This window comes from Berkeleyomyces rouxiae (genome assembly GCF_048999995.1).
Source record: "Berkeleyomyces rouxiae strain 22BRR77 chromosome Unknown BrBRR77_ptg000004l, whole genome shotgun sequence".
NCBI lineage: Eukaryota > Fungi > Ascomycota > Sordariomycetes > Microascales > Ceratocystidaceae > Berkeleyomyces > Berkeleyomyces rouxiae.
In genome coordinates this window covers 2,332,874-2,355,377 of record NW_027396494.1, presented here as the reverse complement: position 1 = coordinate 2,355,377, position 22,504 = coordinate 2,332,874, and the positions used below count along the sequence as shown (strand labels likewise).

The following is a 22,504-nucleotide window of genomic DNA, read 5'->3' as shown; positions in this document are numbered from 1 at the left end:
CCGGAACTCCCTAGTATAAAATAAAAAAAGAAAGGCTGGACACGGAAAAAAGAATGGACTTGAGGCAACGCAATGAAGGTAGAGAAAGAGGACCGAGAGGATATGACGCAGGGTAGGCAAGAGGTCTCTTTTGGGAGAGTATAAAGCGGATGAAGAAAAAAAAAAGATGAAAACACAGGGCCTGGCAGACGACGCCGAATAAAAAAACCGAATCTAATGTATGGGGGAGAGGAAAACAAATGAGATTTTGATAACAGGAGGCTAGACGGAGCCTCGGTAGCTCTCTTGGTAGAAGATGGAGCAAGTGTAGTGAGTGCCTGTGAGCGGCGTGTATAATATATAGCGGCGGTAGACGAGATCTTGTCTCTCACTGAAGCCGGAGAGAATGAGTGTATGCTGAATGCGAGTCTCCAGTCTCTAGACCTGGTGAGGCTGCGAGCGGGGGGTAGGGAAAATAGAAAAGGACGGGGTGCTCAGACTGGTCGTCAGAGCCCGGCGGCGCAGGGGAGCAACAGGGATAGCCTTGGCCGTGGCGGGCAGATCGCCGGTGCTGGAGCCCAGGCGCAGGAAGTCGACCTCGGTCGGCTCAATGCCCAACACCACGCCGGCATCGCTGATGGGGCTCCAGTCGGCCATGATGTCCGAGGTGCAGGTCATGCGGGTCATGGTAGTGGAGGCGGAGACGTGGCGTTCGGCGCTCATACTGGTCGAGATGGTGCCGGCATCGGACGAGGCCACGGTCGAGAGCGTGGTCATGGTCGATGTGCTTGTGCGGTCGGGGCTAGGGCGGTAGACAGAGGACATGCGGTTCTTGCGCGCATTGAACTTGACTTCAAAGTTGGCGCGGGGGTCGTGGATAAAGAGCGCGTCGGCGTCGGCATCGCCCTCAGCAAAGGAGGCGTCAACCTCGCCCTCCTCCTCGGCCAGCATCATCATTTGCTGGCGGTAGTCGGCGGGGATCAGCAGCGACGGCGACAGCGTGAAGCCCTGGCTCTCGCGGAACGTGCTCAGCGTGTTGCTCGAGTTGGAGCGGCCATGGGCCGACCGCGGCAGCGAAAAGTTGGACAGCACCGGCGGCTGCGGCGGCGTCAGCGGGTTGAGCGCGTGGACCGGCGTGGTGGCCGATGTCGCAGGGCTGGTCGGGCTCAGCGTCGGGACGCTAGTGGACGGGCTGGAAATGGCAAGCCCAGTCATTACGTGGTGCAGGCCCAGATGGGCAAGAGTAACGTCGGGGAAACCAGAGGCATCGTCGGCGGGAGAGGCTCCCTGGAGATCAGACGACTCTTGGCGCTCAATGCGGATGTCGAGCGAAGCGCGCTTCCACTCGTACGAGCAGTCCGCCTCGACCTCGTGGTCATACGCGTAGTCGATGTCGTCTTCCCAGCTGCCGCTCCCGGTGGTCTCGATAATCTGAGCCTCGGGCTGCTCAATCTGGGGAGAGGCGATAGTGGAATCTGTGCTCGCAGTGCTCTCGCTGTCATCGGCAGCCGGTGACTCGGCAACAGCAACAGGCGAAGACTCCAGCTCCACGACAGCCTTGGTTTCCTCGGCGCTGTGAGACAGCAGGCCAAGAGTATCTGAGCCAGCGCTGCCAGGCCGGGTAGAGGCAGCAGGCGAGGCAGGCATAGTGGCAGCCAGCTCTCGAGGCGTCGGCTCGGTGTTCTCGCGGAGAGACTCGTGGATGTTGACCACGCTCATGCAAGAACGGTTAAAGTATTCCTCCTCTTCCGGCACATCGGCAAGCTTCTCAAAGAGGGGCGGGCTGGTGGGCGAGGGCATGGGCCAGGCCACATCGTCCGGCGTGGTGATGGCGTGCGAGAAGTGGCAGCCGCTAGGAACACCGGCCAGCGATATCGACATGGCCTCGGGCAGAGACAGGCTGTTGGCAGTGGCAGGGCGGTCAAAGGCCACCTCGATGCCCTCGGGCTGGTTCGAGCTGCGGCTGGACACTCTGGGCGGCGGCATGGGCGGGCTGACGAGCGGGCTGCAGAGAAGCGGAAACAGGCTCTCGGCGGGCCGCGGGGGCCGCGGTGGTGGGGCTCCAGCGCGGAGCTGGTCTGAGGAAGAGGACCGCGAGCCGCTCATGTGCCGCCTGTGGCCAATCTCGGCCGGGGCAGACAGAATCGGCTTCGGCTGCGTTGATTGCAGCGGTGGTGGCTGCGGCTCGTCGGCAGTCAGGGCCGTGGCCGGCGCGTCAACCATGGCTGGCATGGTGGCAGTCCGGTGCGCGGCGTTGAACGACGAGAATTCATTGACGAGTTCCATTCTGCTTGTGGCAGGAAGGCTGGGTAGGTCTTCGCGGTTGGTGTGTGTCAGGTGCTGGAAGTTGTACGGGCCCGAGATATTGTACTTGCGGATGGGGAACGTGGTAGAAGATGCAGGCGTGGTAGGGTCATCGGGCTTGACACTACGCCGGCGGGAGAAGATGGAGGGGAAGCGGGATTCAGAGGTGGAAGAAGAGGGGGAAGTGACGGTTGCCGAGACCGGGGTGGGGTTATACGGCTCGAATGTAGACACATCCGTTGAGAGGGGAGACATGGACGAGGCAGCAGATCTAATGCCCGTGTCACTCTGCTCACGACGGAGGCGTCCACGGCCCTGCAATATCGCCTTGCCAAGGGCCTGGACGCCGCTGTCTGGTCTCTCCTTGGTGCTGTGGCGCAAGCTGGAGATGGTTGAGCGGGAGGAAGACTTGCGCGAGAGTGACGACACATTGGTGTCGACAGTAAGCGGCTCCCATGACGGCCAGTTTGACGACGACACAATCGACCGCAGTGACGAGGTCGACGATGTGGGCGCGTGGCGGGACAGAGTTGTCCGGTCGGCGCGGGACGTCGACGACGACCGGGAAGCCATTGAGGCCGCGCGCATTTGGTTGCTAAGCGCGCGCAGGCGCTGGGGAGAGGGAGGGCCGTCAACGGCAGGCTCTAGAAGCTCGCTCAGTCCAACGAGTCCCAGATCGGAGGTGCTGGCGGAAGCGGCGCAGTAGGCGGGAGCCGGTGGCTGCCACAGAGTAGATGTGGTGACGGAAGCAGAGGAAGACGTGTGTAGCTTGCGGGTCCCAGTAAAGGCAGTCGATATTTCATTGCACTGAGACACCAGGGCTTCGGACGACGCAGAAATGGGAGCTGTGGGGACGGTAGTGGTGGCCGACCGCTTGCGCGACTGGGCGTGAGGGTCCTGGTTACTTGTACTCGAGCTGGAGTAGTGATAACTGGGAAGAGAGCTGGTCATGCTCCACATGATGGAAATGGCTGGGTTAAGAGGAAAACAGAGGGATATGATGGGATGGCAAGCAAAGAAAGGAGCAGCAACGCTCGGGCTCCAGAGTTGGTGGCTCCTGCGGTTCGATCCCAGTCGAACGGGGAGAAGGGGGGGGGTTGAGAAAATGTGATGTAAAAGAGACAAGGCTGAACAGGGGACAGCCTTTGTAAGAGAGTTGAGCACGAGCTGGAGTGCGCGTGTGTTGTTCTAAAGAAAACCGTTAGCAAAAAACAAGAAGCATATTGGCCAAACTGGAGCGAGCCAAACAAGACGGCAAGAGAACGTCGAGGAGTGCCAGACACAGCAGGAAAGAGCAAGCCGCTTCACAAGGAAAGAGCAGGAACCTCGGATCAGCCCTAGACTCGAGTGCCTTCCCAAAATGCCAGAGCGGCTCGACCTCGAGCGCCTTCGTCCACGAGTCTCGAACCTTTTATCCCGATTTTTTTCCCTTGGTTCGGGCGTCGATTTCTGCAGTCTTGCAAGCTCACGGCTGGTCCGCGCTCTCTCCCTCAGTTTCTCTCTTGGCCGTCTTGTTCGGCTGCGTTTCAAAACGTACGTGATATACGGACAGTCCGTACTATGAATCAAGACTATTCATGTGCTAGTGAGCGTCTGGTCGCCAACAACTGCTCGGGCTGCTGTCAGGCCAAAGAGCAGTGTTGCAGGATTGGTGGAGGAGACAAATAAAGCTGCGTTTGGGTGACGGTGGTGGAGAAGAGGCCGGTTATAGATGAGTGTCGTTGATTTGGAAGTATTAAAAGTGACAATGTCAGCCGACGTTAGTGGTTTGAATGGCAGATAATATCGACAGAAAGCTTATGATTGATAGAATGTCGTTCGTAGGTCGTAGTCACAAGGTTGTAAGTCAAAGTCGAGGGAGAGTGTTGTTGATCAAGGGAAAGAAGAACACGGAGTAAATATTATTATGGATGGTATAAAGGAAAGAACAGGCCAGTCTGCCGTGGAAACTGCCCAAGATACACAAGACGAATATGAGGGTATGAATAAGAAGCAATTGCCAGAGAAATCAAAGAGACGGACCGGCTCGATTCTAATAATGAGAAGAATGACGCCCAGAAGAACAACCTCTGACCTTTGAGCAATAACTACCAGCTACATCCACACACAAGTAACTGCCAAAACAAGGAATAAACTAACAGGGATATGCTCTCTTTTTTCTTCCAGGAGAAGGGGGCGTGTGGGGATGCTCCACACCCTTACTTGAGCTACACAAGCAAAGAAAAAAAAAAAGAGCAAGGGTGGGGATAACTTCCAGGGTGCCCCCGTCCAGCAAGGCGGTGTAAAAATATTCTTAGGGGTGTAGTCTTAGTGACTATACCAGAGAGAAAAAGAAGAAAAAAGCAATGGAAAAATGAGAAAGGCGGGACGAAGCAGAACAAGAAGGTAGTCACCCAAGAGGGGGGGCAACTTCCCAAACAGATTAGCGTGGAACAAACAGCAACGACCTCAAGTCTAAAAAAGCAAGCAGGAGAAAACAAAGCAATTGCCCAACTTGCTGTGTGCCGAAGAAGCGAGCTCAACGAGCGCTCTTTCCATTCGTAGCTGCGCTATACTTCACATGTTTTTTTTCGACATATAAACAAGTCCGACAGAAAGTCCACGATCGAAGCGGCCTTCTCTGCTCGTCATGGGGATTTTCGTATTCTAGAAGGACAACAGAAGCCCTCCCTAGACTTCAGCTGGTGGCTTTTGCAGTCGTCTGGTTTGCCCATTGTCGGTTTCAAGCTTCCGCGGGCCGCTCGAGACACAAGAAAGCAAGGGCGGTCTCACAGGTCACAAGTGAAGTGCGTGCAAGAGAAGAACCAAGACTCCAAAGGACCCGACACAGAAAGACAGAAAAACCAGCCTGTAGCTACAGGATGGAGGGGGTCCCTGGGAGCCAAAGGGAACCTGGCTAGCAGGGGAAGAAATGCAGATTGAGCGAGAGAGTGGTGTTGCTGCTGACTGTTGCAAGTCACATAACTACTAGTTAGCTACAAGAGAGACGGACTGGTCACACTACACTACAGCGATTCACACCAGGTTACTATGGTTTGAACTACTGTAGAGGCCATCTAGCTGCCACATCTCGTTTGGCGCGCTGCAACTGGTCAAACAACGAACAACGCAACTGGTTCTCGAGTTGAGCTCTAGTCTGACTGCTCTGGATGTTGGCAAAGTCAACGGGCCGTCTTGATGCTGCCCAAAACATAGCAACTAGTATCATTAGCCTAAAAATGGGCACCCCCACCTCGCCGTTGACGTCCAGCATTGTGCTGGTCTAGACCTCGATTACCGAAATCGCGCTCATTGCAGTTTGCCGTGCTGCTCGTGTGTGCCTGGGGTTGCAGTGTTTGGCAATGGACTTGCACAAGTTCTCATCTGTTTGGTGGCCTTTTCGTGTTTATTTGGACTCGTCAGGCCGTTTGCACACATTGGCCAAATATGGCCACCAACTTGCAACCGACTGACCAACTGCATGGCAGACAACAACTATCAACCTGAGGATCAAACGATAGAGCTGCCAGACGGCCCGCTTGTAGCCTGGGCCCTGAGCTGAGCTGCATGCAGCAAATGAGGTTTGGCCATGCTAGGGCTCGTGATATAACCAAGCCAATTACCCCCAGATCTCGCACTGCTAGGACTAAAGCATAAATGCAAGGAAATGAATGGTTGATGCAGACAAGCCTAGCAGCTGTACCAAAGAGATGAACTGCAATCAGACGAACCAAAAAAGCTGTAGCAACCGCGCCGCAACGCCGTTGGTCTTTTGTTTATGGATCGGCTCAGTTTCTCAAACCTTTTTAATACATAAGCTCATCAGCTCTTGGGTGCACGTATAAGTCTCCAAGTGCAGCAGCTGGCTCCAGGATGCTCCCAAGTGTCTGTGGGCTGAATCTATGGACTGCGGTGTAACTATCAGGGCCCTCCAGTCATGATTAAGAAAAGCAAGGCATAGCCACCGAGATAACATGCTGGAGGGTCATGAGTAGTCAACATCACTTTGAATCCTCACTAACACCCGGCTTGTTGTGCATATATTAGGGTCAGGGGTTTAAACCCGCCAGGCTCGACATTTGCCGGTAGTTGCCCAGCTGCATGAGTCGATATAAAAATAACTTTGATATCGAGAAACTGCCTTTTCATTCACGATACGTGCCTGCCTTTTGTTTTTTTTTTCCTTGGCTAGCATCCGAACACCAGCCGTGTGACCTCGGCGATCGTCAGTTTTTCAGCCTCTTGTTCATTTCTTTTTGCATGTCTTGGGAGCTGGAGACGTGTACAAGTATCGCCATTGTCTTTTTTTCTTGCCTCTTTCTTTCCGAACAGAAAATTTTCCCGGCCTCTTGGTTTTTGGGTTACAGGAGGGGGCTGTTCAAGGGCTTCATCTTATTTTATCAAATGGGTGAACTCCTGGCTCTAGGCTTAAAGTAGTGTGCCATTCACCACTTTGCTGGAGCAGGGCTTATTTGGTGTGTGCATGGTATTGTCATGGCCAGCCTTGTTCGGCCAGCCTTGCCTTGTTTTTTTTTTTTTCTGTCTGGGGGCTTGCCTCTCCCCCCCCAGCCTACCTTGTTCTCAGTCCAAGCATGGAAAAAGCCTGAGCCCAAATAGCGAACCATGGGACGAGTAGTGGCGATGGTTTGACGTTGTCATTTTCCATGACGCGAGCTGAGACATTGCTTCAGCTTGAGGAGTTCGTAGGTCAAAGAGACAGCACAACTATAATTGGCCAATGGCAGAAAGCCTCCAACGACATCACAGATGCATAGTCATGCACATTTATTTGTACTACAGGCATCACCACGCAAGCTATCAACCCCTGTAGCCCTGACGGGAAAAATAGAACTAATTCAGGTTCTTTTTTTCTGCTCTCGCTGGGCCAGCCCAACTTGAGCTTGTGTAATGAGTTGCAGGACTTGTTTGGGATGGCAAGACAGGGCAGGGCAGACAAAAACAGAGACGAGCAGATAACCAAAGCGCACAGCACAGGGGTGGCCATCGTGGCCATGGACGAGTTTTTCGTCAAGGCTTGCCTGGGACAGGGCCACAGATAGCAGAAGCGAGAGAAGACGTCGATCGATGCTGTGAATGGGAAACGTGCGCTACAATACACTTAAGGGGGCATATCGACTTAGTGGGGGTATATGGATACCGCCGTTGGAAGCTGAATTCGCATAAGTGCACCATGTGCATAAAGCTGTGTGTAGAACTATAGATGTAGATGTGCCATGTGTCTTTCACATCACAAGAACACTCGCTGGTGTAAACAAAGCTGCGATGCCCCGAGCTTTCTTCTCCACTACTGTTGGGACGAAAAAAAAAAAAGTGTGTGAGAGAGCTCCAGTTTTCCGTTGATATTATTCACTTTTATACATGTTTTCGTCACATTTCTTACTTCTGTGTTTTTTTTTTGGTCCCTGAAGTCCATCCATGGCCCTAAAGATCGTCTCTGCATTTAAAAGCACGAGCCACTGCCGTCGAAAAATCTCTAAATTTCGTGACTAAAGACTGTAGTAATGGGGGGATCAAGGCCGATCCTAGAGTGGCTGTCTCGCCGACTCCATCACCACAGGTACACCACCAATGTAAGGTTTTTTTTCTTTCCTTCTCTCCTAGCACGGAGACGTGGAAAGTCCGAGATTCTCGGCGAGTGTGAAGCTTGCGGGTACTAAAAAAAAAATTGGGGGTTTCATTCTGTTTTTTTTCTCTCTCGGCACAATAACGGACCTCGTCTTTGAGTAAAGCCACTGGAGAAAAAGACTTGTTTGTGGGAATTTTTTTTCCAGACCTGCCTCGGTGCTAAAAAGGCTTTTGCTGAATGCAACGGCAGAGTGCTACGTGCGAACATGCATACAGGTGCGCGCACTGCCATTCTTACAGCTCATGTCTGCGCCTGTTTTTATACACGCAAGGATGTAAAGACCTCCCAGCGCTATGTACGATGGTACATCACTCAGGGGCATGTGCAGGCAGTGTTTCTTTACGTGCCTGTAGCCAGCTAGCTATACTGCGTGTATATATCTTTGCGCACATACAGGCCAACAACACCTTCCATAGATATTATGCTGGGGATTCACATATATACACACATGGAAGAAGTGTGCTGCCCATGTCGTCCGTGACCACGGCGTGCTGCTACCACAGCTTCCAAAGCTGCACAGTGAGAGAGTCCTGCTCCATTCCATCACATCTGCACCCAGCGTCATTCTAAAGCGCACATACCCTCTAAGAAGCGCGTCTTGGGATGAGGCCCGTTATTATTTTTGAGGCCAATACACGTGCCACTGCGACTTGTGTGTGCCTCTCCTGCTCAGCAAAGAGTCCAAGTTGTTCAAGCAATGTCACTAGTCACAGCATAACTCATCCCAATGAAATGAAGTACACAATGCTGCCATGCTCTTCAGTCACATTCACGCCGGCGCATAGACTTGTCGTCCCGGGCTTGGTGCTCAAGTCAGGGTAATTACCGCCGGCTTCCTAGCCAAGCGTGATTTCGGCATAACGCTCCTTCCGCCGCAAATGAGCTAACTACAGACATCTGGACAGAAGGCACGTTGCCGTCACACTGGCGTACAATGCAATTGCCTTGGATCCGCTGCACAAATCGGGCAAGTCACACCACACCACCGGCAACAATGCACTGGCGCCCATATTTTTATGCGCCTTATAAAAACATTCCGTTCATTCACGCACAAGGCAGCGAGTTGTCTTTGTCGAGATAAGGGTTGCGTCTTTTTCTTTTCATTACGTCTGTTTCTGTCGTCCAACAACCACGATCCAGCTTCGTATAAGTGCTCCTTGGTTCTCTCCAACTTCCACTCTTTCCAGTATGTACAACCCGCTCTACGCCCGCTCTTACCCAGTTGTAAGGCAAGGCAGGGCAGTTGCAGCTCAGAACGGGTAACTGCGTGTGCCCCTGGCGTCTGAGACAGGAAATGTCCAAGAAGTTTTGAGCCTCGTTCACTGTTGGGCGAGGGACTCTCTGCTCCACTTTTCCCTTCTCGGCCTGTGATACGACAAAACACATGCAATTGTGAAAGGCTGGATCACGACAAAAAAAACCCACTTCAGCATATTTATATGTACAATTACGGTTACAATTCCAATTCCAATGTGAATCGCCAAACACACATCTATCTGCAGTGTCACAACCACACGCGCCAATATCACTTATACGCCGCCGCTTAGAAGCCTCAGCCTCAGAACGCAAATCCTGCGTCTTCTTTCCGATTCCATTTTGCCAGCCACACATGCTGCGCGCTCTCCACACCCCCCAATCGAGTAATCGCCAGTTTCTTACGTGTGTACATTAGGCAGTTATCTACTCCAATCCAGTTTTTGTTGGCAAGAAGTAGGCAAGTGCCTATACAGACTGCATACATACAGAGTAGCTACCTACCTATCTAAGCCATGCATATCCAAGTAATTCCAAACCGGTGATATCCCTGCTAGAGCCGGAAAAAAGACTCTACCACTCGGCAAGGCTTTTTTACGACAAGGGTTTAACCCTGTCGGATTAGTGAATCAAGTGTATCACCTCTCAAAAAACCAGTGTTTCGTGTAGCACTTGCAAGTCGGCATAATGATGGTCAATCCTGAGAGTATGGGTGGACTTGAGAAACATGTTGATATTGTCTTGTCATAGATATATGCGTTAGTAGCTCTGGATAAGACCATCGTGGGGGGCATGCTTGCTAGCTATTCTGCTTTACTCGGCGCGGCGTTTGCTCCGGGGATGTTCCCTCCAGCTTTGAGCTTTCCCGCTTCCTCAAAAAGTCCGCAGCTTGACTGTTTTTGCCGCTAAATAGCTGCAAGCCCAAGGGGCCAGAGGAGGGGAAGAAGGGGACTGCATCCGATTTGTAGGTGACACCTTGAACCAAGATACAAACCACCTACATTGCCGATCACAGGCTCCTGCATATACAAATGTAGTAACTAGGTATAGCTGGTCATACATAGCTACACGCGTGTGTGGATGTACTTGAGCGGCGGTGTTACGTATATACTTGTAGATCTCAAACAGAATAGACCTGCGGGCTACGGAAGAGGAATCTTTGCTTTTGTATATTTCTGTACCCGGGGCTGCATGCTATGTACTGGCTGCTCCAAAAACACTCATTTGAGCTAGATACCGCTGGGAAAGGATTTCAGCTGCATTGCATTGCATTGCAGATAGAGAAGGAAAAAAAACCAGACAAGGTCGCAACCACCACATTAAACAAACACAGGGTTTATAAGACCACCGGTAACTAACTAATGGAATAGGGGACATGGAGAAGAGGGGCACACACAAGGGGAGAAGTGACATGCAAATCAAGTGCTGTACACTCTTGGTTACCACGAACGGCATGATAACGCGAGAAGATGCAAGAGACATACAGGAAAGGCCTATTGGAGCTTGTCAAACACAGTAGGGGCCGCGCAAGGCTTCGTTTACATGTAACTACAGTTGCAGCCATTCTCACATGTGGTTGGTGTTTGGTTTTGCATCTTTAAGCTCCGATGACGGGCAGGTAACGGAGTTATTTTACTTTGCAAACACAAGTTTCAACCCAGCGTGCAAAAGCGAGGAGAATGGGCATACACAAAGTGCAGTAGACTTGCTTGGAGACACGCCCATTTGTACAGACATGGCTTGGAGGGGCAGATAAAGGAATCTTGACATCTGATATCGTGACCCCTCACTTGGATCCAGGAAAAGGGTAAGAGAGAACTCCCGGTGTTCTCTCCGGGTCCCGGGCCCCGAGGGAGTGGCTTAGTTGGGCCGCGCCTTTCTCCTACAACGACTCCCCTTTCTCCCAAGCTATACCGACAGACACAGGGGCTGTAATCCTTTTTGGGTTGAAGCCAGAAGGGTCTTGAGAATGCATGTCTTCGAGGCTTGTAATCAGGAGCCAGAAAGCGAGCTAGATAAGTCGACCTTGTGGTTTTTTTAGTACCAGAGACAGCTGGCCGTCAGCCGCTGTCAGCTGCCCAAGAAACTAGACTCTCCATCGGAAGCAAGAAGAGCCAGCTACACAACTAGTTACACCTTGCCTCGTAGAACTTCACTGCTCCAACGGCCAGATTGGGCAACCATCTGTGCCGGCGGATTTCCCCATCTAAGTATCGTGGTGCTATCAAATTTGTTGAACGATTCAACAACATCTAGCGCCATGGAACAAATAAGAAATGAGACCACAAGGCGACACGTCATTGGCGGCGCCAATTTGGCCAGTCAAAGGCAGACCTCGCGACCAGCAATTCGAATTGAGCCCTGGATATGAGATCACGGGAAGATGTGCAGATCAATGGGCTATACCGCAGCGGATATACCGCCGTTAGCTTGTAACAAAAGCCTGTACGTGAGTGTTTTAGTGTGTGTTCCTAGGCCGGCGTGGGATTTTCTGCCTTGTGGTGTCGTGCGTAACGTGAGGAAATGTCTTGGTCTGAGAAAGTCTGAGGGACTGCGCCCAAGGATTCTTGATGGGGGGGATCATCCCGGACTTTTGACAAAAGCCTAGCCTCAGAAGCAGTCTACGGCGGCACCAGGCTTGAAACATTGTCATTGTCGATCAGCGAACTAAGACTCTGCTGGTCTTGACTGCTGCGAAGGAGAAAGAACGCCTGATGTTCCATGTTTATTCTCCGTATCTTGGCTTGTGTAGCTGGTGGTCTTGACATTGCGTACACCATCTTTCGATATGCGGCAGAAAGATATCGTGTAAAAAAAAAAAAAAAAAAAAAAAAAAGCGTACTATCAGAAATACGCCTCGGATCGGACCAGGCTCATATTACATTGTTACTATCAAATTAAAACAAAACAAACTCGACCACGTTAGCAACGACCCCAATGTCATTTCTACTGCTAGTCTTCTTCCCTCATAGTTCCAAAAGCCACAATGTAGCATTTCCACGTTATGTGGGCTTTCATACGAAGAAATCTTGTGCATCCCACTTTCCAACAAGCAGGTATCAAGCAATGTCGTCGATCACCTGCCTTGTTGAGCTGGGTTCTAGACTAAGAAGGCCGGTATAGAGGTAGCATTCTGCAGGGGTACAAGTCCGTCTTGGTCAAGGCACAAGCTGTCCAAAGGGCTCTGGACATGCTCCAAAACATAGGGATTTCCGTAGAGGAGAGAGGCTGCTGCTTTGCCAACAATGATTGCTGTATTTCCTGCCACCTCAACTCGCTGCCACTTGGAAGCCTGGTAGCAGCAATCTATCTCACGGCGATCTGCTATCAGAATGCAACATCCTTTTGATCTTAGCATATTCGAGAAGAAAGAAAAAAAAGAAAAGGCTTGTTGCTAGCTTCTCTGGTCAAACAGGTCGGTCCAAGCTGGGGCTCGATCATCAACTTGCTCTCTCTCTTTCCTCGCTCGCCGTTCTTGATCTCTGGCAGATCAGAGTCCGCGCACACATATACGAAGACTAAGATTCGGGAGATACTGGATACGCCAGGTGCATGGCGTCAAAAATAACAACACCAATTCCATATCTGGCTTTCTCGTCTCTTCCTTTTGCTCTTCCTTTTTCTCCTCCCCAACACCACCAGTATCGTCCTGGCTCTGCACTTGTGCCTTTCTGAGACAAGCCGCCTCTTCCTGGTCTTGGAATCGAGGAGCCCACTTCCTCTATGACGAGCTTATTCCTAGAGTCCCTGAAACTAACAGGACAGCTTCTCCAAGGCCAAGTGACAAGCTAAAAGCCACATCTTGCGTTCTTTCTCTGCTTGACCTGGCCTAGTTGGTAGTCGGTGGATAGACAGACCCCCTGTATGCCGAGAGGCACAGTGAGGTCTTAGCATAGTTAACCCTAGTACTAGCTGCGCCTCTGCGCCATGATCAAGGCCGATCTTGACAATTGTTTGACAAGCTCTTCCGAGTTGATCACGTTGACCTACAGAATGTCAGAGGTTTCTCGGAAAGTTATGTAGTTTGGGGAGGAGGGGACGAGACACAGAGAGGGACAAGACGCAAGACAGGCGCGAAACAACGCCGAGTCGGCGATTTTTTTTGTGCTTCTTTTTCTTCTTAGGAGGTGGCGAAACAATATCGAGCGGACAATTCTTTCTCAGAGAGAATAGCAACGTGATCTTACATGCATCTCAAACTTGTATCTCTTCTCCGCCCTTGGATTCTGGCGCAATGTTTCATCCCAGACAGCTGATAGGGTTGGGCATGAGTGCTTCTTGTCTCTTGTTGCTGCCGCTCCCTTGCTTCTTTTCATGCTGTTATTCTGCCCCTCCCCTCCCCTCCCGATAGTGTCTCGCGGATTCTAAGGCCTTCGACCCAGATGGTGCCTTTTTTCTGCGAGGGGGCTGCCAGGGCATGTGGCAGGTATGCACCCACCACCCCCTTTGCTTGACTTCCCAATGTGTGCAAATACATGTTGTTTCTTCTTCTGCTTTTGACTGCTTAACAACCTGGTGATTATGGGTCTCGAAACATGCTACTCCACAACGGCTTCTGCCAGCCTCAAACTCCCGGTGCATCACAAATGCCTTGTTCCTTATAAGCTTCTTATGCCGCCCATTTGGGTAAGCGTGTGGTATGTTTTGTATGCAAGTGCATCTATCTCAATCTGGACGCTCTGGACCTGCCGGAAAGTTCTGGAAACTAGTCAACTAGTCAGTACAAACCGGTCGCGGCGTAGAATCTTCAGAGGTCTGGAGATAAGAAATCCAGAACGTGCCCAGGTACAATTGGAAGCGGCCCAGCACGGGACGGGTTTCCTTGGTCCTCCTCTTCTCTCTTTGCGATCCTCTGGTTCTACGGTTGGCTGCAGAGAAAACGACCGATTTCCCTATCAAAGCTGGCCTGGCTATCTGCACCAAATGAAGCGAGTAGGGCCTTGATGGTATATTTTTGATACTGTCAACTGGCTATCAATTACACGGGTAGTTGCTGATTGGGGCTCTGTAATATCCCGGGCTGTGCGACCTCAGAATCCGGGAAGCCGGCGGAACGAGGTAGTTGCCACACCGCAACAAAGGCATTGGATGAAAACCCGCAGAAAACAAAAGGAAGTTTCCTGGCCTCGAGTCTCCAAGACAACGACGCCCGTACCATTCACCAGCGCGGACTGTGCAACATTGCAGAACACGGGTGGCGGATCACAGGCCACGGGCTGCGGGCCACAGACTACGGGCCACGGACGCTAGACTACTCCAGGTATTAGTGCTACAAGCAGTAAAGAGCTGCACAAAAGAGGACAGAGGCTGCCGCGCGTTTGGCCTGTTATGGTTTATGCCGAAAAATGAGCTTAACCAAGGCGGATGGGCGACCGTGCATCAGGGTGTAAGAGAACAGAGCAATGCTGATCTTTGTGAGATATAGTCAGGTACACACACACACAATATGTAGGTGCCTTGCAAGCATATGGGAACTTGGGCTTGGTGGCGGCGAATTGCGTATGATCGCCCATATGCGCATGTATCTAACCGTTCACCGGAGAGCATTATACGGACATGGCTCAGGCCGTAGTGTGACGTGATGGCCACCGTCACTCTGGAGATGCAACGAGGTTAATGGCATTGACAGGAGCCGTGATTGGTACATGTTTAAATGTGAAGCAGGAAAAGTCTGGTTGACTCTGGGGGGAGGGCATTGACATCAAGCCAGAAGACTGCTACTTACACAGCCACAGTCAACTTTGTTTTGCGTCTTGTTTCTTCACAGCACGCTGTCTGTCCACTCAACCAGACTTGCATCTCTTGCAAGATGAAACAAGCCAGATCTTCAACAGGTCGGCAGTTAATGTCTCTCCTCCTGTGGTGGAAATCCAGCGAGAAGGGGGAAAAAAAAATCCCGAAAAATGCTGCATGCATTGACGGTGAATTCTGGTGAAGTCTTTTGTTCTGGGGCTTCAGTGCCTTCTGGAATGAGACAAAAGAGAAAGCCTTTTTTTGTCTCTCGTTGGTATATACTACAAGGTATGAGGAAGGATACGCGAGAAGGGAGTTGGACAAACAAGAGGGGGTTGGATATTCTGTTACCAACGGACAGGAAACCCAAAAAAAAAAAAGGATGGCGAAAAAAAGGACTCTCCAGGCCTTGTCTGTGCGGGTACTCTGGCTTTTTTCTTTTCCTTTTTCTCCACGCGTGAGACTCATCACAATGGAACCTCAGTCTTGCTTTGTTTGGAGGGGGTACCCAAGCTGGATCAAGGCTTCCCGCCACTGCGGAAAAGCAAATGATAGTAGAGGGCACTTGGACTCGGATCAAAAGAAAAAGGAAGCAAAGAAAAAAAAAGCAAACCTGACCAAACAAGCCCATGTTGCGCTGCTCACCGCTTCACGATGCCGTAGCTGGGGGAGCATTGCTGATCTCGCCGACGGGCCGGCCTGCCTCAGCTTCTTATTTTTTGTTTTTCTTTTCTTTTCTTTTTTTTTTTTTTCACCCGGGTAGCGTTCCCGTGGGTAGAGATATTGTGGCTAACATCAACAACCACCATTACCACCCCCCGGGAACTAGCAACATCCAGGCAAGACATTGAAAAAAAAAAGGCGCACAAAAAAGGGGTGCTTCTTTTGCTGTCTGTTTTTCTTTATAGAAAAAAAAAAGTCTGCTCCCCTCGTTGTCCAGATACGAAAGCTATGGGCTGGCTCCCTAGGACCGGGCTATATCGGGACTACGATATAGCTACAGAGGGTCTTGGTAACAATGAAGACTGCAAAAGACGGACGATGGCTCACAAGTTTGTGGACAGCGCATGGGATACATGACATAGTAGCAGTGGTGTTGAGGTAGTAGCTAATTACTAGATGAAGAGAAAAAAAAGACAGGTCTTGTGAAGTGGATGGGAGGAGGAGAAGGAAAAAAGAAAGAAAAAAGAAGAAACAAAAAGAATCAGCTCAGCTCAGCTCTTTGTTTCTTCTTTCTGTCTAGCCTGCAACAAAACCCAGCAAAACCTCCAGCTTCCCCAGCCGCACGCACGCACACACGTCCATCTGTGGTGTTGCAGCCACGGCCTATAACAGCCACCACAGCTGCGCATACAAGCAGCCTGGCGCGGGACGTCACGCTGGCCGTGGAGCCGGCCAGTCTCAGTCTTGCTGGGTAGGAGTAGCAGCAGCAGCACTGCGCGCCTTGCCGCGACTTCGCGTGGCTGAGGCATATCCACCACCATCGCCGAGCCCAGTGCAGGTCGCTAGACAGGGGAGAGGGGAGAGGGGGGAGGGGGATAGAGACAAAAGCAAGAGAAGAAGAAGAAATCTTTCCAAGACTTGCATGGCAGCAGCGGCGGCAGCAGCAGCAGTGTCGCAGGCAGACAGACAGGCGGGCAGGGAGGCGTTACGAGAGCGCAACGCTGTATTGCATGTGGTCACTATAACTAGTTGTAGTATCACGTAGCTAACTGGTATATCCGCTGGCCAGCTATACATCCAAGCAACTTACCCAAGGCTACTTGGTATACACATGTGCAGTCCATCCATGCCCTGCCCTGCCCTGCCTGCCTGCCTGCTTCCCATAGACCCCGGCCGGCCGTCTTGTCTTCTGTTTTGCCAATGCCGATACAAGCCTTGCTTTGACGGCTTGGTTTCATCGGCGGCTGAAGTTACATTGCAAGTGAGAAAAAAAAAACATGATAAACAAGGTCACAGAGACCTGGGCAAAGAGCCTTAATATGCTCGCAGTAATAAACGTGCGTGGTCGCCCATCTGACGACGTCAATTACCCTTGACGCCTTACTGAATGGCGACCGTTTTGGGCGATCTCGCCGACCGCCGGGAATCGCAGACGCGTGGTGGCATACATGTATAAGCTGTAGGTCCAGATGAGGGAAGAGCGTGCCGCCATCGGCGGATAGAGAGTGACATTGACCAAAGGACTTCGGAAAAGATTAGCGTAGTAATCAAGGTAGACAATATTATATTTTCTTCGTCTTCTCTGACAGTCAGCCAAGCCAGCATGGAGTGCAGCAAAAGACACAGCACGAAATTGCACATGAGCTGGTTTGCGCCTGGGAAAGCGAGCAGCAAGACAATGCGAGAACAGTGGGAAGAGAAAGGATGTGGATAGCATGTAGGTACTACTTGATATGAAGCGAGCAAAGAGGAAAACAGAAACAGTAAAAAAAAACCATGAGCATGAAGGAAACAAAACGCCTTGCGCCTGGCGACCAGAAAAGAGACTAGAAAATCAAGTATGAAAAAAAAAGAACAAGCGTATGCGGGTATCGAAACAAAGGCCGACCGAGTCCTACTTCCCAGCGCAAGAGCCTACTGGCGGCGTGGCGTTGCATCATACATAGAGTCAACGTAGCCCCTACTCGGTTTAATCAGTCCATTCAACGTGTCGCTGAGACTCCGGTGCCGCTGCCTCTTGATCGCGGGGTCCTTGAACGATCGCTCGCGGGACGTCGATGGCCGGGGTGGCACCGTGGACTCGGCCGTTTCGAACAATGGGCCGAGCAGAGGCTGGCGCGAGCCAAGTCCAGAGCTCTCGCCACCCTCGCTGCCATCTTCATCGTCCATGAACATGCCCGCGCGAATGCTGGACCATAGACGCCCCAGCGAGGTGCGGCGCGCCAAGCGGGTTTTGTGGCGTAGGCTGTCTGTTATCACAGCTGAGACGGCGGATGAAAACGGCGATGCTGAAATTACCGGGCCAGGGAACCGCCTGCCACCCGAAGCCCAGCGTGTGGGAGTGACCGTGAAAGGGTCGGTGGTCCCATTTGAAGGGCCGTGGCTAGTGGCGGGGGGCGTTGATGGTTCAAACATGGCTGTGGCTGGAGGCTCGGACATCGTAGACACCGGTTGGTATTCTGGGACCAGACAATGCTGCAGTGGAGTGGGATCAGGCCTTGGGGGTGGAGGACCAGATGCTTCCTCAGTCCAGTTATGAAAGTCAGAATGGTGCTGCTGATGATCGGTCACGGTAGCTTGGAGTGGCTCTTGGGCACGCGAAGATGGTACACTAGTTTCATGAGTAATGCTGATTCGTCTTTCCGTTGAGAGGATAGGGAACTCGGATTGGGATGGTCGTTGTGAGCTAAAGGAGCTCCGTGGGGTATGGGAGGGCGAAGCATCAGCATAGGCCTCATGAGACATCAGGCCGATGGTTTCATCCATTCCGTCGGCTTCCAAGCCACGGCTTTCTTCATCGCCCGGGCGCGGGCGGTCACTCGTGATCAGGAAGACACCAAAGAAGGTCAAGAGGCATCCGCTGATAAACTTGACTGACTGTACAAGTGTAGTTCTTTCAAAGTCCTGATACAAAACTGCACTACCAACAATGACGCACAATGTGAACATGACGAATTGGATCGGGATGACCTGTGTCGAATCAAATCGTTGAAGAGCGCGGTTGAGATAGCGAATTTGCATAATGGCAGTGACGATGAGAACAAGCAAAAGCGCATAAGTCACGGGGGTCTGAAAGGCGCGCAACAGAGCAGAAGAAAGCATCGAGGAGACGCCCTTGGTGGCGAGGGCAGTATAGCCACCTACCAGTAAGAGTTAGTATGAATGAATGAGGAGCCTGGGAGCCCGCAATAAGTGAAAATGACGTACCAAATAAACCAACCAACCCCAGATCAATCAGAATAGTCCGCTTGCCATACCGCCGGCTCGCCCACATGAGCGTTGCAATCATGGCAATTGTTACACAAAGATATATCTCGAATGCAGGCGCAGTGATAGCATCCCACACGTCATGAGGGCCCAGCTTGGACTCGTCGCCACCAGCGCTCATCACTACCACGACAACACCGGCCACAGCTGTCATGACTCCCCAAGCATCGCGCGCACGGAACCTTTCGTGGAAGAGGATAGGCGCAATGACACAGTTAGACACTAGCGCAACAACACCAAGCGGCGACACTATGGAGGCTGGCGCAAAACCGTAGGCTAGGAAGTTTCCCATCTCGCCGAGGATGATGAGCACTTGACCTAGCCACCAATAAGGAGAGTGTAAATATGAGAGAGAGGCGTCCTTTTCGGAAGGCGACGGAGACGGCGAAGGGTCCTCACCAGCCGGTCGCTCGCTTTCATACGATGCGCGTGGCGAGTATGCGGCGGATACGGTGCGCGAGAGCGGGGGCGATGGAAAGTGCACGGTTGGTATTGCGCCGTAGCCCGAGAAACCAACATCGGACGTCCCCCGGCGGGCAGCCGTGGCGCAGTCGTTCTCGTTGGAGGTGACGGTGCTTAACCTGGGAAAGTCCTGCGGGCGATGATGGGGATTTTCGCGGTCGTGCGGTTCGTTGTGACGATGATGTTCCCGGGCGGCCTGGAGTTTAGCCCGTCGGTCAGTCCGTTGGGCTTGGGCTTTCATCTGCGCGCGTTTCTCGTGCAGCTTGAGATGGGCATAGCGCTGTACGTTGAGAGCCAGAGCAATGAGCACATTGCCGCTGATGGCAGTTGCAATGCCGATGATTTGAGACCAGTCCTTTGCGGGCTGGTTCGGGGGAGGCGCATCAAAGGGTCGGGATGTGGTGGAAGGATTGAGAGGCCATGACAGGCCGGATATAGCGGCGGCAGCCGCCGAGGACGTGCCGGAAAAGGCCGCAGGGGCGTTCATTATGGCGGCGATGGGCCAAAGAGGCCGGGCTTGTGGATTTGAGCAGACACGGTCGGGCAGCAGAGTCGGAAGTAGTTTGGTGGAAATCTAGGGGCGTGGGTTGGGTTGGAGGAAGGCCGGCAGATCTGGGTTAAGGACGCACTAGAGGCAGGGCCTGCAGGGGCCAAGGCAAAACCACAGCAAAGCCAGAGCCAGAGCCAAAGCACAAGCGAACTGCAGGCAATTAATCAATGGAGCCAAGCTGAGCCATGTAAGCGTGACAGGTGGAAAAGGCGCATGTAACATGCGAAGCTGGGTGCGGGCGGGTTTAGGGTGAGGTATGATGGGAGGAATAGTAGAAATAAAAAGAGCAGAAAAAAAAAGAAGAAAAAAAAAAGCCAATTTCGCTCGCCAGCCGGATTTCTAAACATGAGCAAAAGATGAGATTGGCTCCTGTCAAAAGTCCGGGATTGCGTCAAAAGCTTTTGCGCTCGTTTTGGTCGGGGACGGCTTCGTCAAAACAGCCGAGAATTTGCAGGGCAGGCTTATTGGTAATCATTGAGATTGGGCTGCAGGAAGACAGAAGAGAACAGCAGGAAGAAAAGGGAGATGAGTCTCATGATAGAAATAAAACGAACCGGCCTGCTGGAGAGCGGGGCAGATTTGGTTTGGGGGAGCGATTCGTGGTCGTGAGGAACGCCGGTGCCGAAAATGCTGAAGAAAGGAGTGAAAAAAAAAAAAAAGATGTCAGGAGAGGACAATGAGGGGCCAGAGAGGTGTCGGAAGCTCGGTCAAATCAAAATGCAGGCCCTGTCAAAGAGGCTGAGATGGTTAGATTGAGTAGTTGCCTTTGGTTGTCTGTTCTGCTGGTTTTCTCGCCGGAACTGGATCGCGACCCCGTGCTGCTTTTATCCCAAAAGCGCGGTACCTGCCATTCTGGCTCTGGCATTCGGGGTTTGCGCCGTAGGGTTGTAGGCATCCTCTCGCCAGTCTGAGCTTGCTCTTGGCGCCTATACCGAAATTTCAGCTTAAACGGTCTACCTAGACTATATGGGACAGCCATTATCCAGGCAGCAGGCTGGGCTTAGGGTATCTGTAGCTGCTGCACTATCGGAGCTTTCTCACATGTCCGGAAACCATCCGGTATGTTGAATATAGAGCGTCCCCCCTGGAAACCACGGCCAAAATTTGTTGCAGAGGGCAAAAGCATTTGCGGATGCCTAGAACATGTTTTGCGGCTATTCAGGCTTCCAAGAAGATCCTTGCACAGCGCGCCCAGCTCCTCAGAAATATGCAGCTGTCTTTCTTCTCTGACTTTTGACACGGAACCAACTAGAGCTTTCTCCTGAGCCGTGGCGCAGATGTGGCGTCAACGTCGGTCGTCATTCGTGGCGCTTTTCTTTTTGCCCTGTGCGACGAGTCTTATGAAGCCTTTGGTCACAACTTCATCAGTTGACTAAAAGCAACAGCTGCCATATACAAGCGTCACGTCTCTTAAAAACCCTATTTTTGCCTTAACCCGAGATTTGATTCATCTACCCAACCTGTTCTTCTCTGAACAAAAAGAAGACAAAAAGCCTGCCAACCTTCACACTTCACAAACTACCGCCATCCTCCCACGTTCTCCACTTTCAACCACGCCTCATACATTGCCATGCTTTGGGACATCTTCACCACCACCACCGCAGGCCATGAGCCCATGACCACGCTCATATGGTCGCACTACATCCACAACTCGCCCTACTCGCCGCTGAACCTCACCGCGCTGCCCCAGCCAACCCCCAGCGACGCGCCCGCATCCACGCCGCCCGGCAGCTTCACCTTTGCCGATGCCTTTGAAGACCTGCTGGCTGTCGCCGCATCGCAGCCCATGATGCCGACGCAGACGCGCCTGGAAATGCGCACACTCATGCGCCAGGTCTTTCCTGCTGCCGGCGGCGAGCCACCGGCCTTTTGGCTGCAGCGCATGGACTCTGCCGGGCTGCTGGCGCCCAACACGCGGCACTTTTTTGCGCCCGACGAGGTCTTTCACCCGCTTGCGCGCCTGGGCTCCGCCGACGACGAGAGAACGACTGATGCTACCGGCGGCGGTGGCGGCTTGCTTGACAACGTCGACTTGTTCCGCAGGGAATTCGAGCGCGCGACGCGCGACCTGTCTCTGTCGGAAGACGACGCCAAAAAGGCCGGCGAGGCCCTCGAAGAGCTCGCCGGTCTGTGGACCTCGGCCTTTGAGACGGGCGCCAAGTCGTTTGGCACCTTTATCGACATGGTGCGGCAGGGCGCTGCCGCCGTGAGCTCCGATCTGGATGTGCTCGCGAAAAATAAAGACACACTCAAGGTCACCCACTCGTCAAACGACGGCAAGGAGCTGGACAACGAAAAGTGCAAAACTGTCGAGTCCAAGGACGAGTATATTGATTGGATGGGAATGCTCCATACAAAGACTACTACCCAGAAGCTTGACGAAAGCGGCCGTGTTGTTAGCAGTCAGTCTAGCTGGAGCATGACGAACAACTACGACAAGGAAAAGTACAAACACCTCAAAAATGACAAGGGAGGCACTTCTGGCGATCCCTGAGACACACCCGGAGCCGGCAACAACGTTGTTTGAACCTAGTCGATCTTGTCTGCCTGTCGCTAGCCTTGATTTGTTTATGTTCCATTCTCCTCTCAGTGCTTCACATTTTGTTTTATGTAACATCACCACCCCTCCCATGTATGCATGTAACACCACCTGTAGTAATACTTAT

At 52.2% G+C, this 22,504-nt stretch overlaps 3 protein-coding genes across 3 annotated transcripts; 1 reads left to right on the top strand and 2 right to left on the bottom strand.

The window, feature by feature from the left end:
• Nucleotides 1–417: 417 nt before the first annotated feature.
• Nucleotides 418–3,243, bottom strand: BROUX77_004885 (uncharacterized protein; the record flags this gene model as incomplete). The annotated part of the gene is made up of 1 exon (XM_073749696.1): nt 418–3,243. One exon carries the CDS (start codon nt 3,241–3,243, stop codon nt 418–420), a length of 2,826 nt encoding a protein of 941 aa, XP_073605342.1.
• Nucleotides 3,244–17,473: 14,230 nt separating this feature from the next.
• BROUX77_004884 (uncharacterized protein) lies at nt 17,474–19,775 on the bottom strand (the record flags this gene model as incomplete). The annotated part of the gene is made up of 2 exons (XM_073749695.1): nt 17,474–18,699; nt 18,767–19,775. The coding sequence occupies 2 exons, from the start codon at nt 19,773–19,775 to the stop codon at nt 17,474–17,476; spliced, it is 2,235 nt and encodes a 744-aa protein (XP_073605341.1).
• A 1,633-nt stretch (nt 19,776–21,408) lies between these two features.
• BROUX77_004883 (uncharacterized protein) lies at nt 21,409–22,332 on the top strand (the record flags this gene model as incomplete). The annotated part of the gene is made up of 1 exon (XM_073749694.1): nt 21,409–22,332. The coding sequence occupies one exon, from the start codon at nt 21,409–21,411 to the stop codon at nt 22,330–22,332; it is 924 nt and encodes a 307-aa protein (XP_073605340.1).
• Between the last annotated feature and the right edge of the window lie 172 nt (nt 22,333–22,504).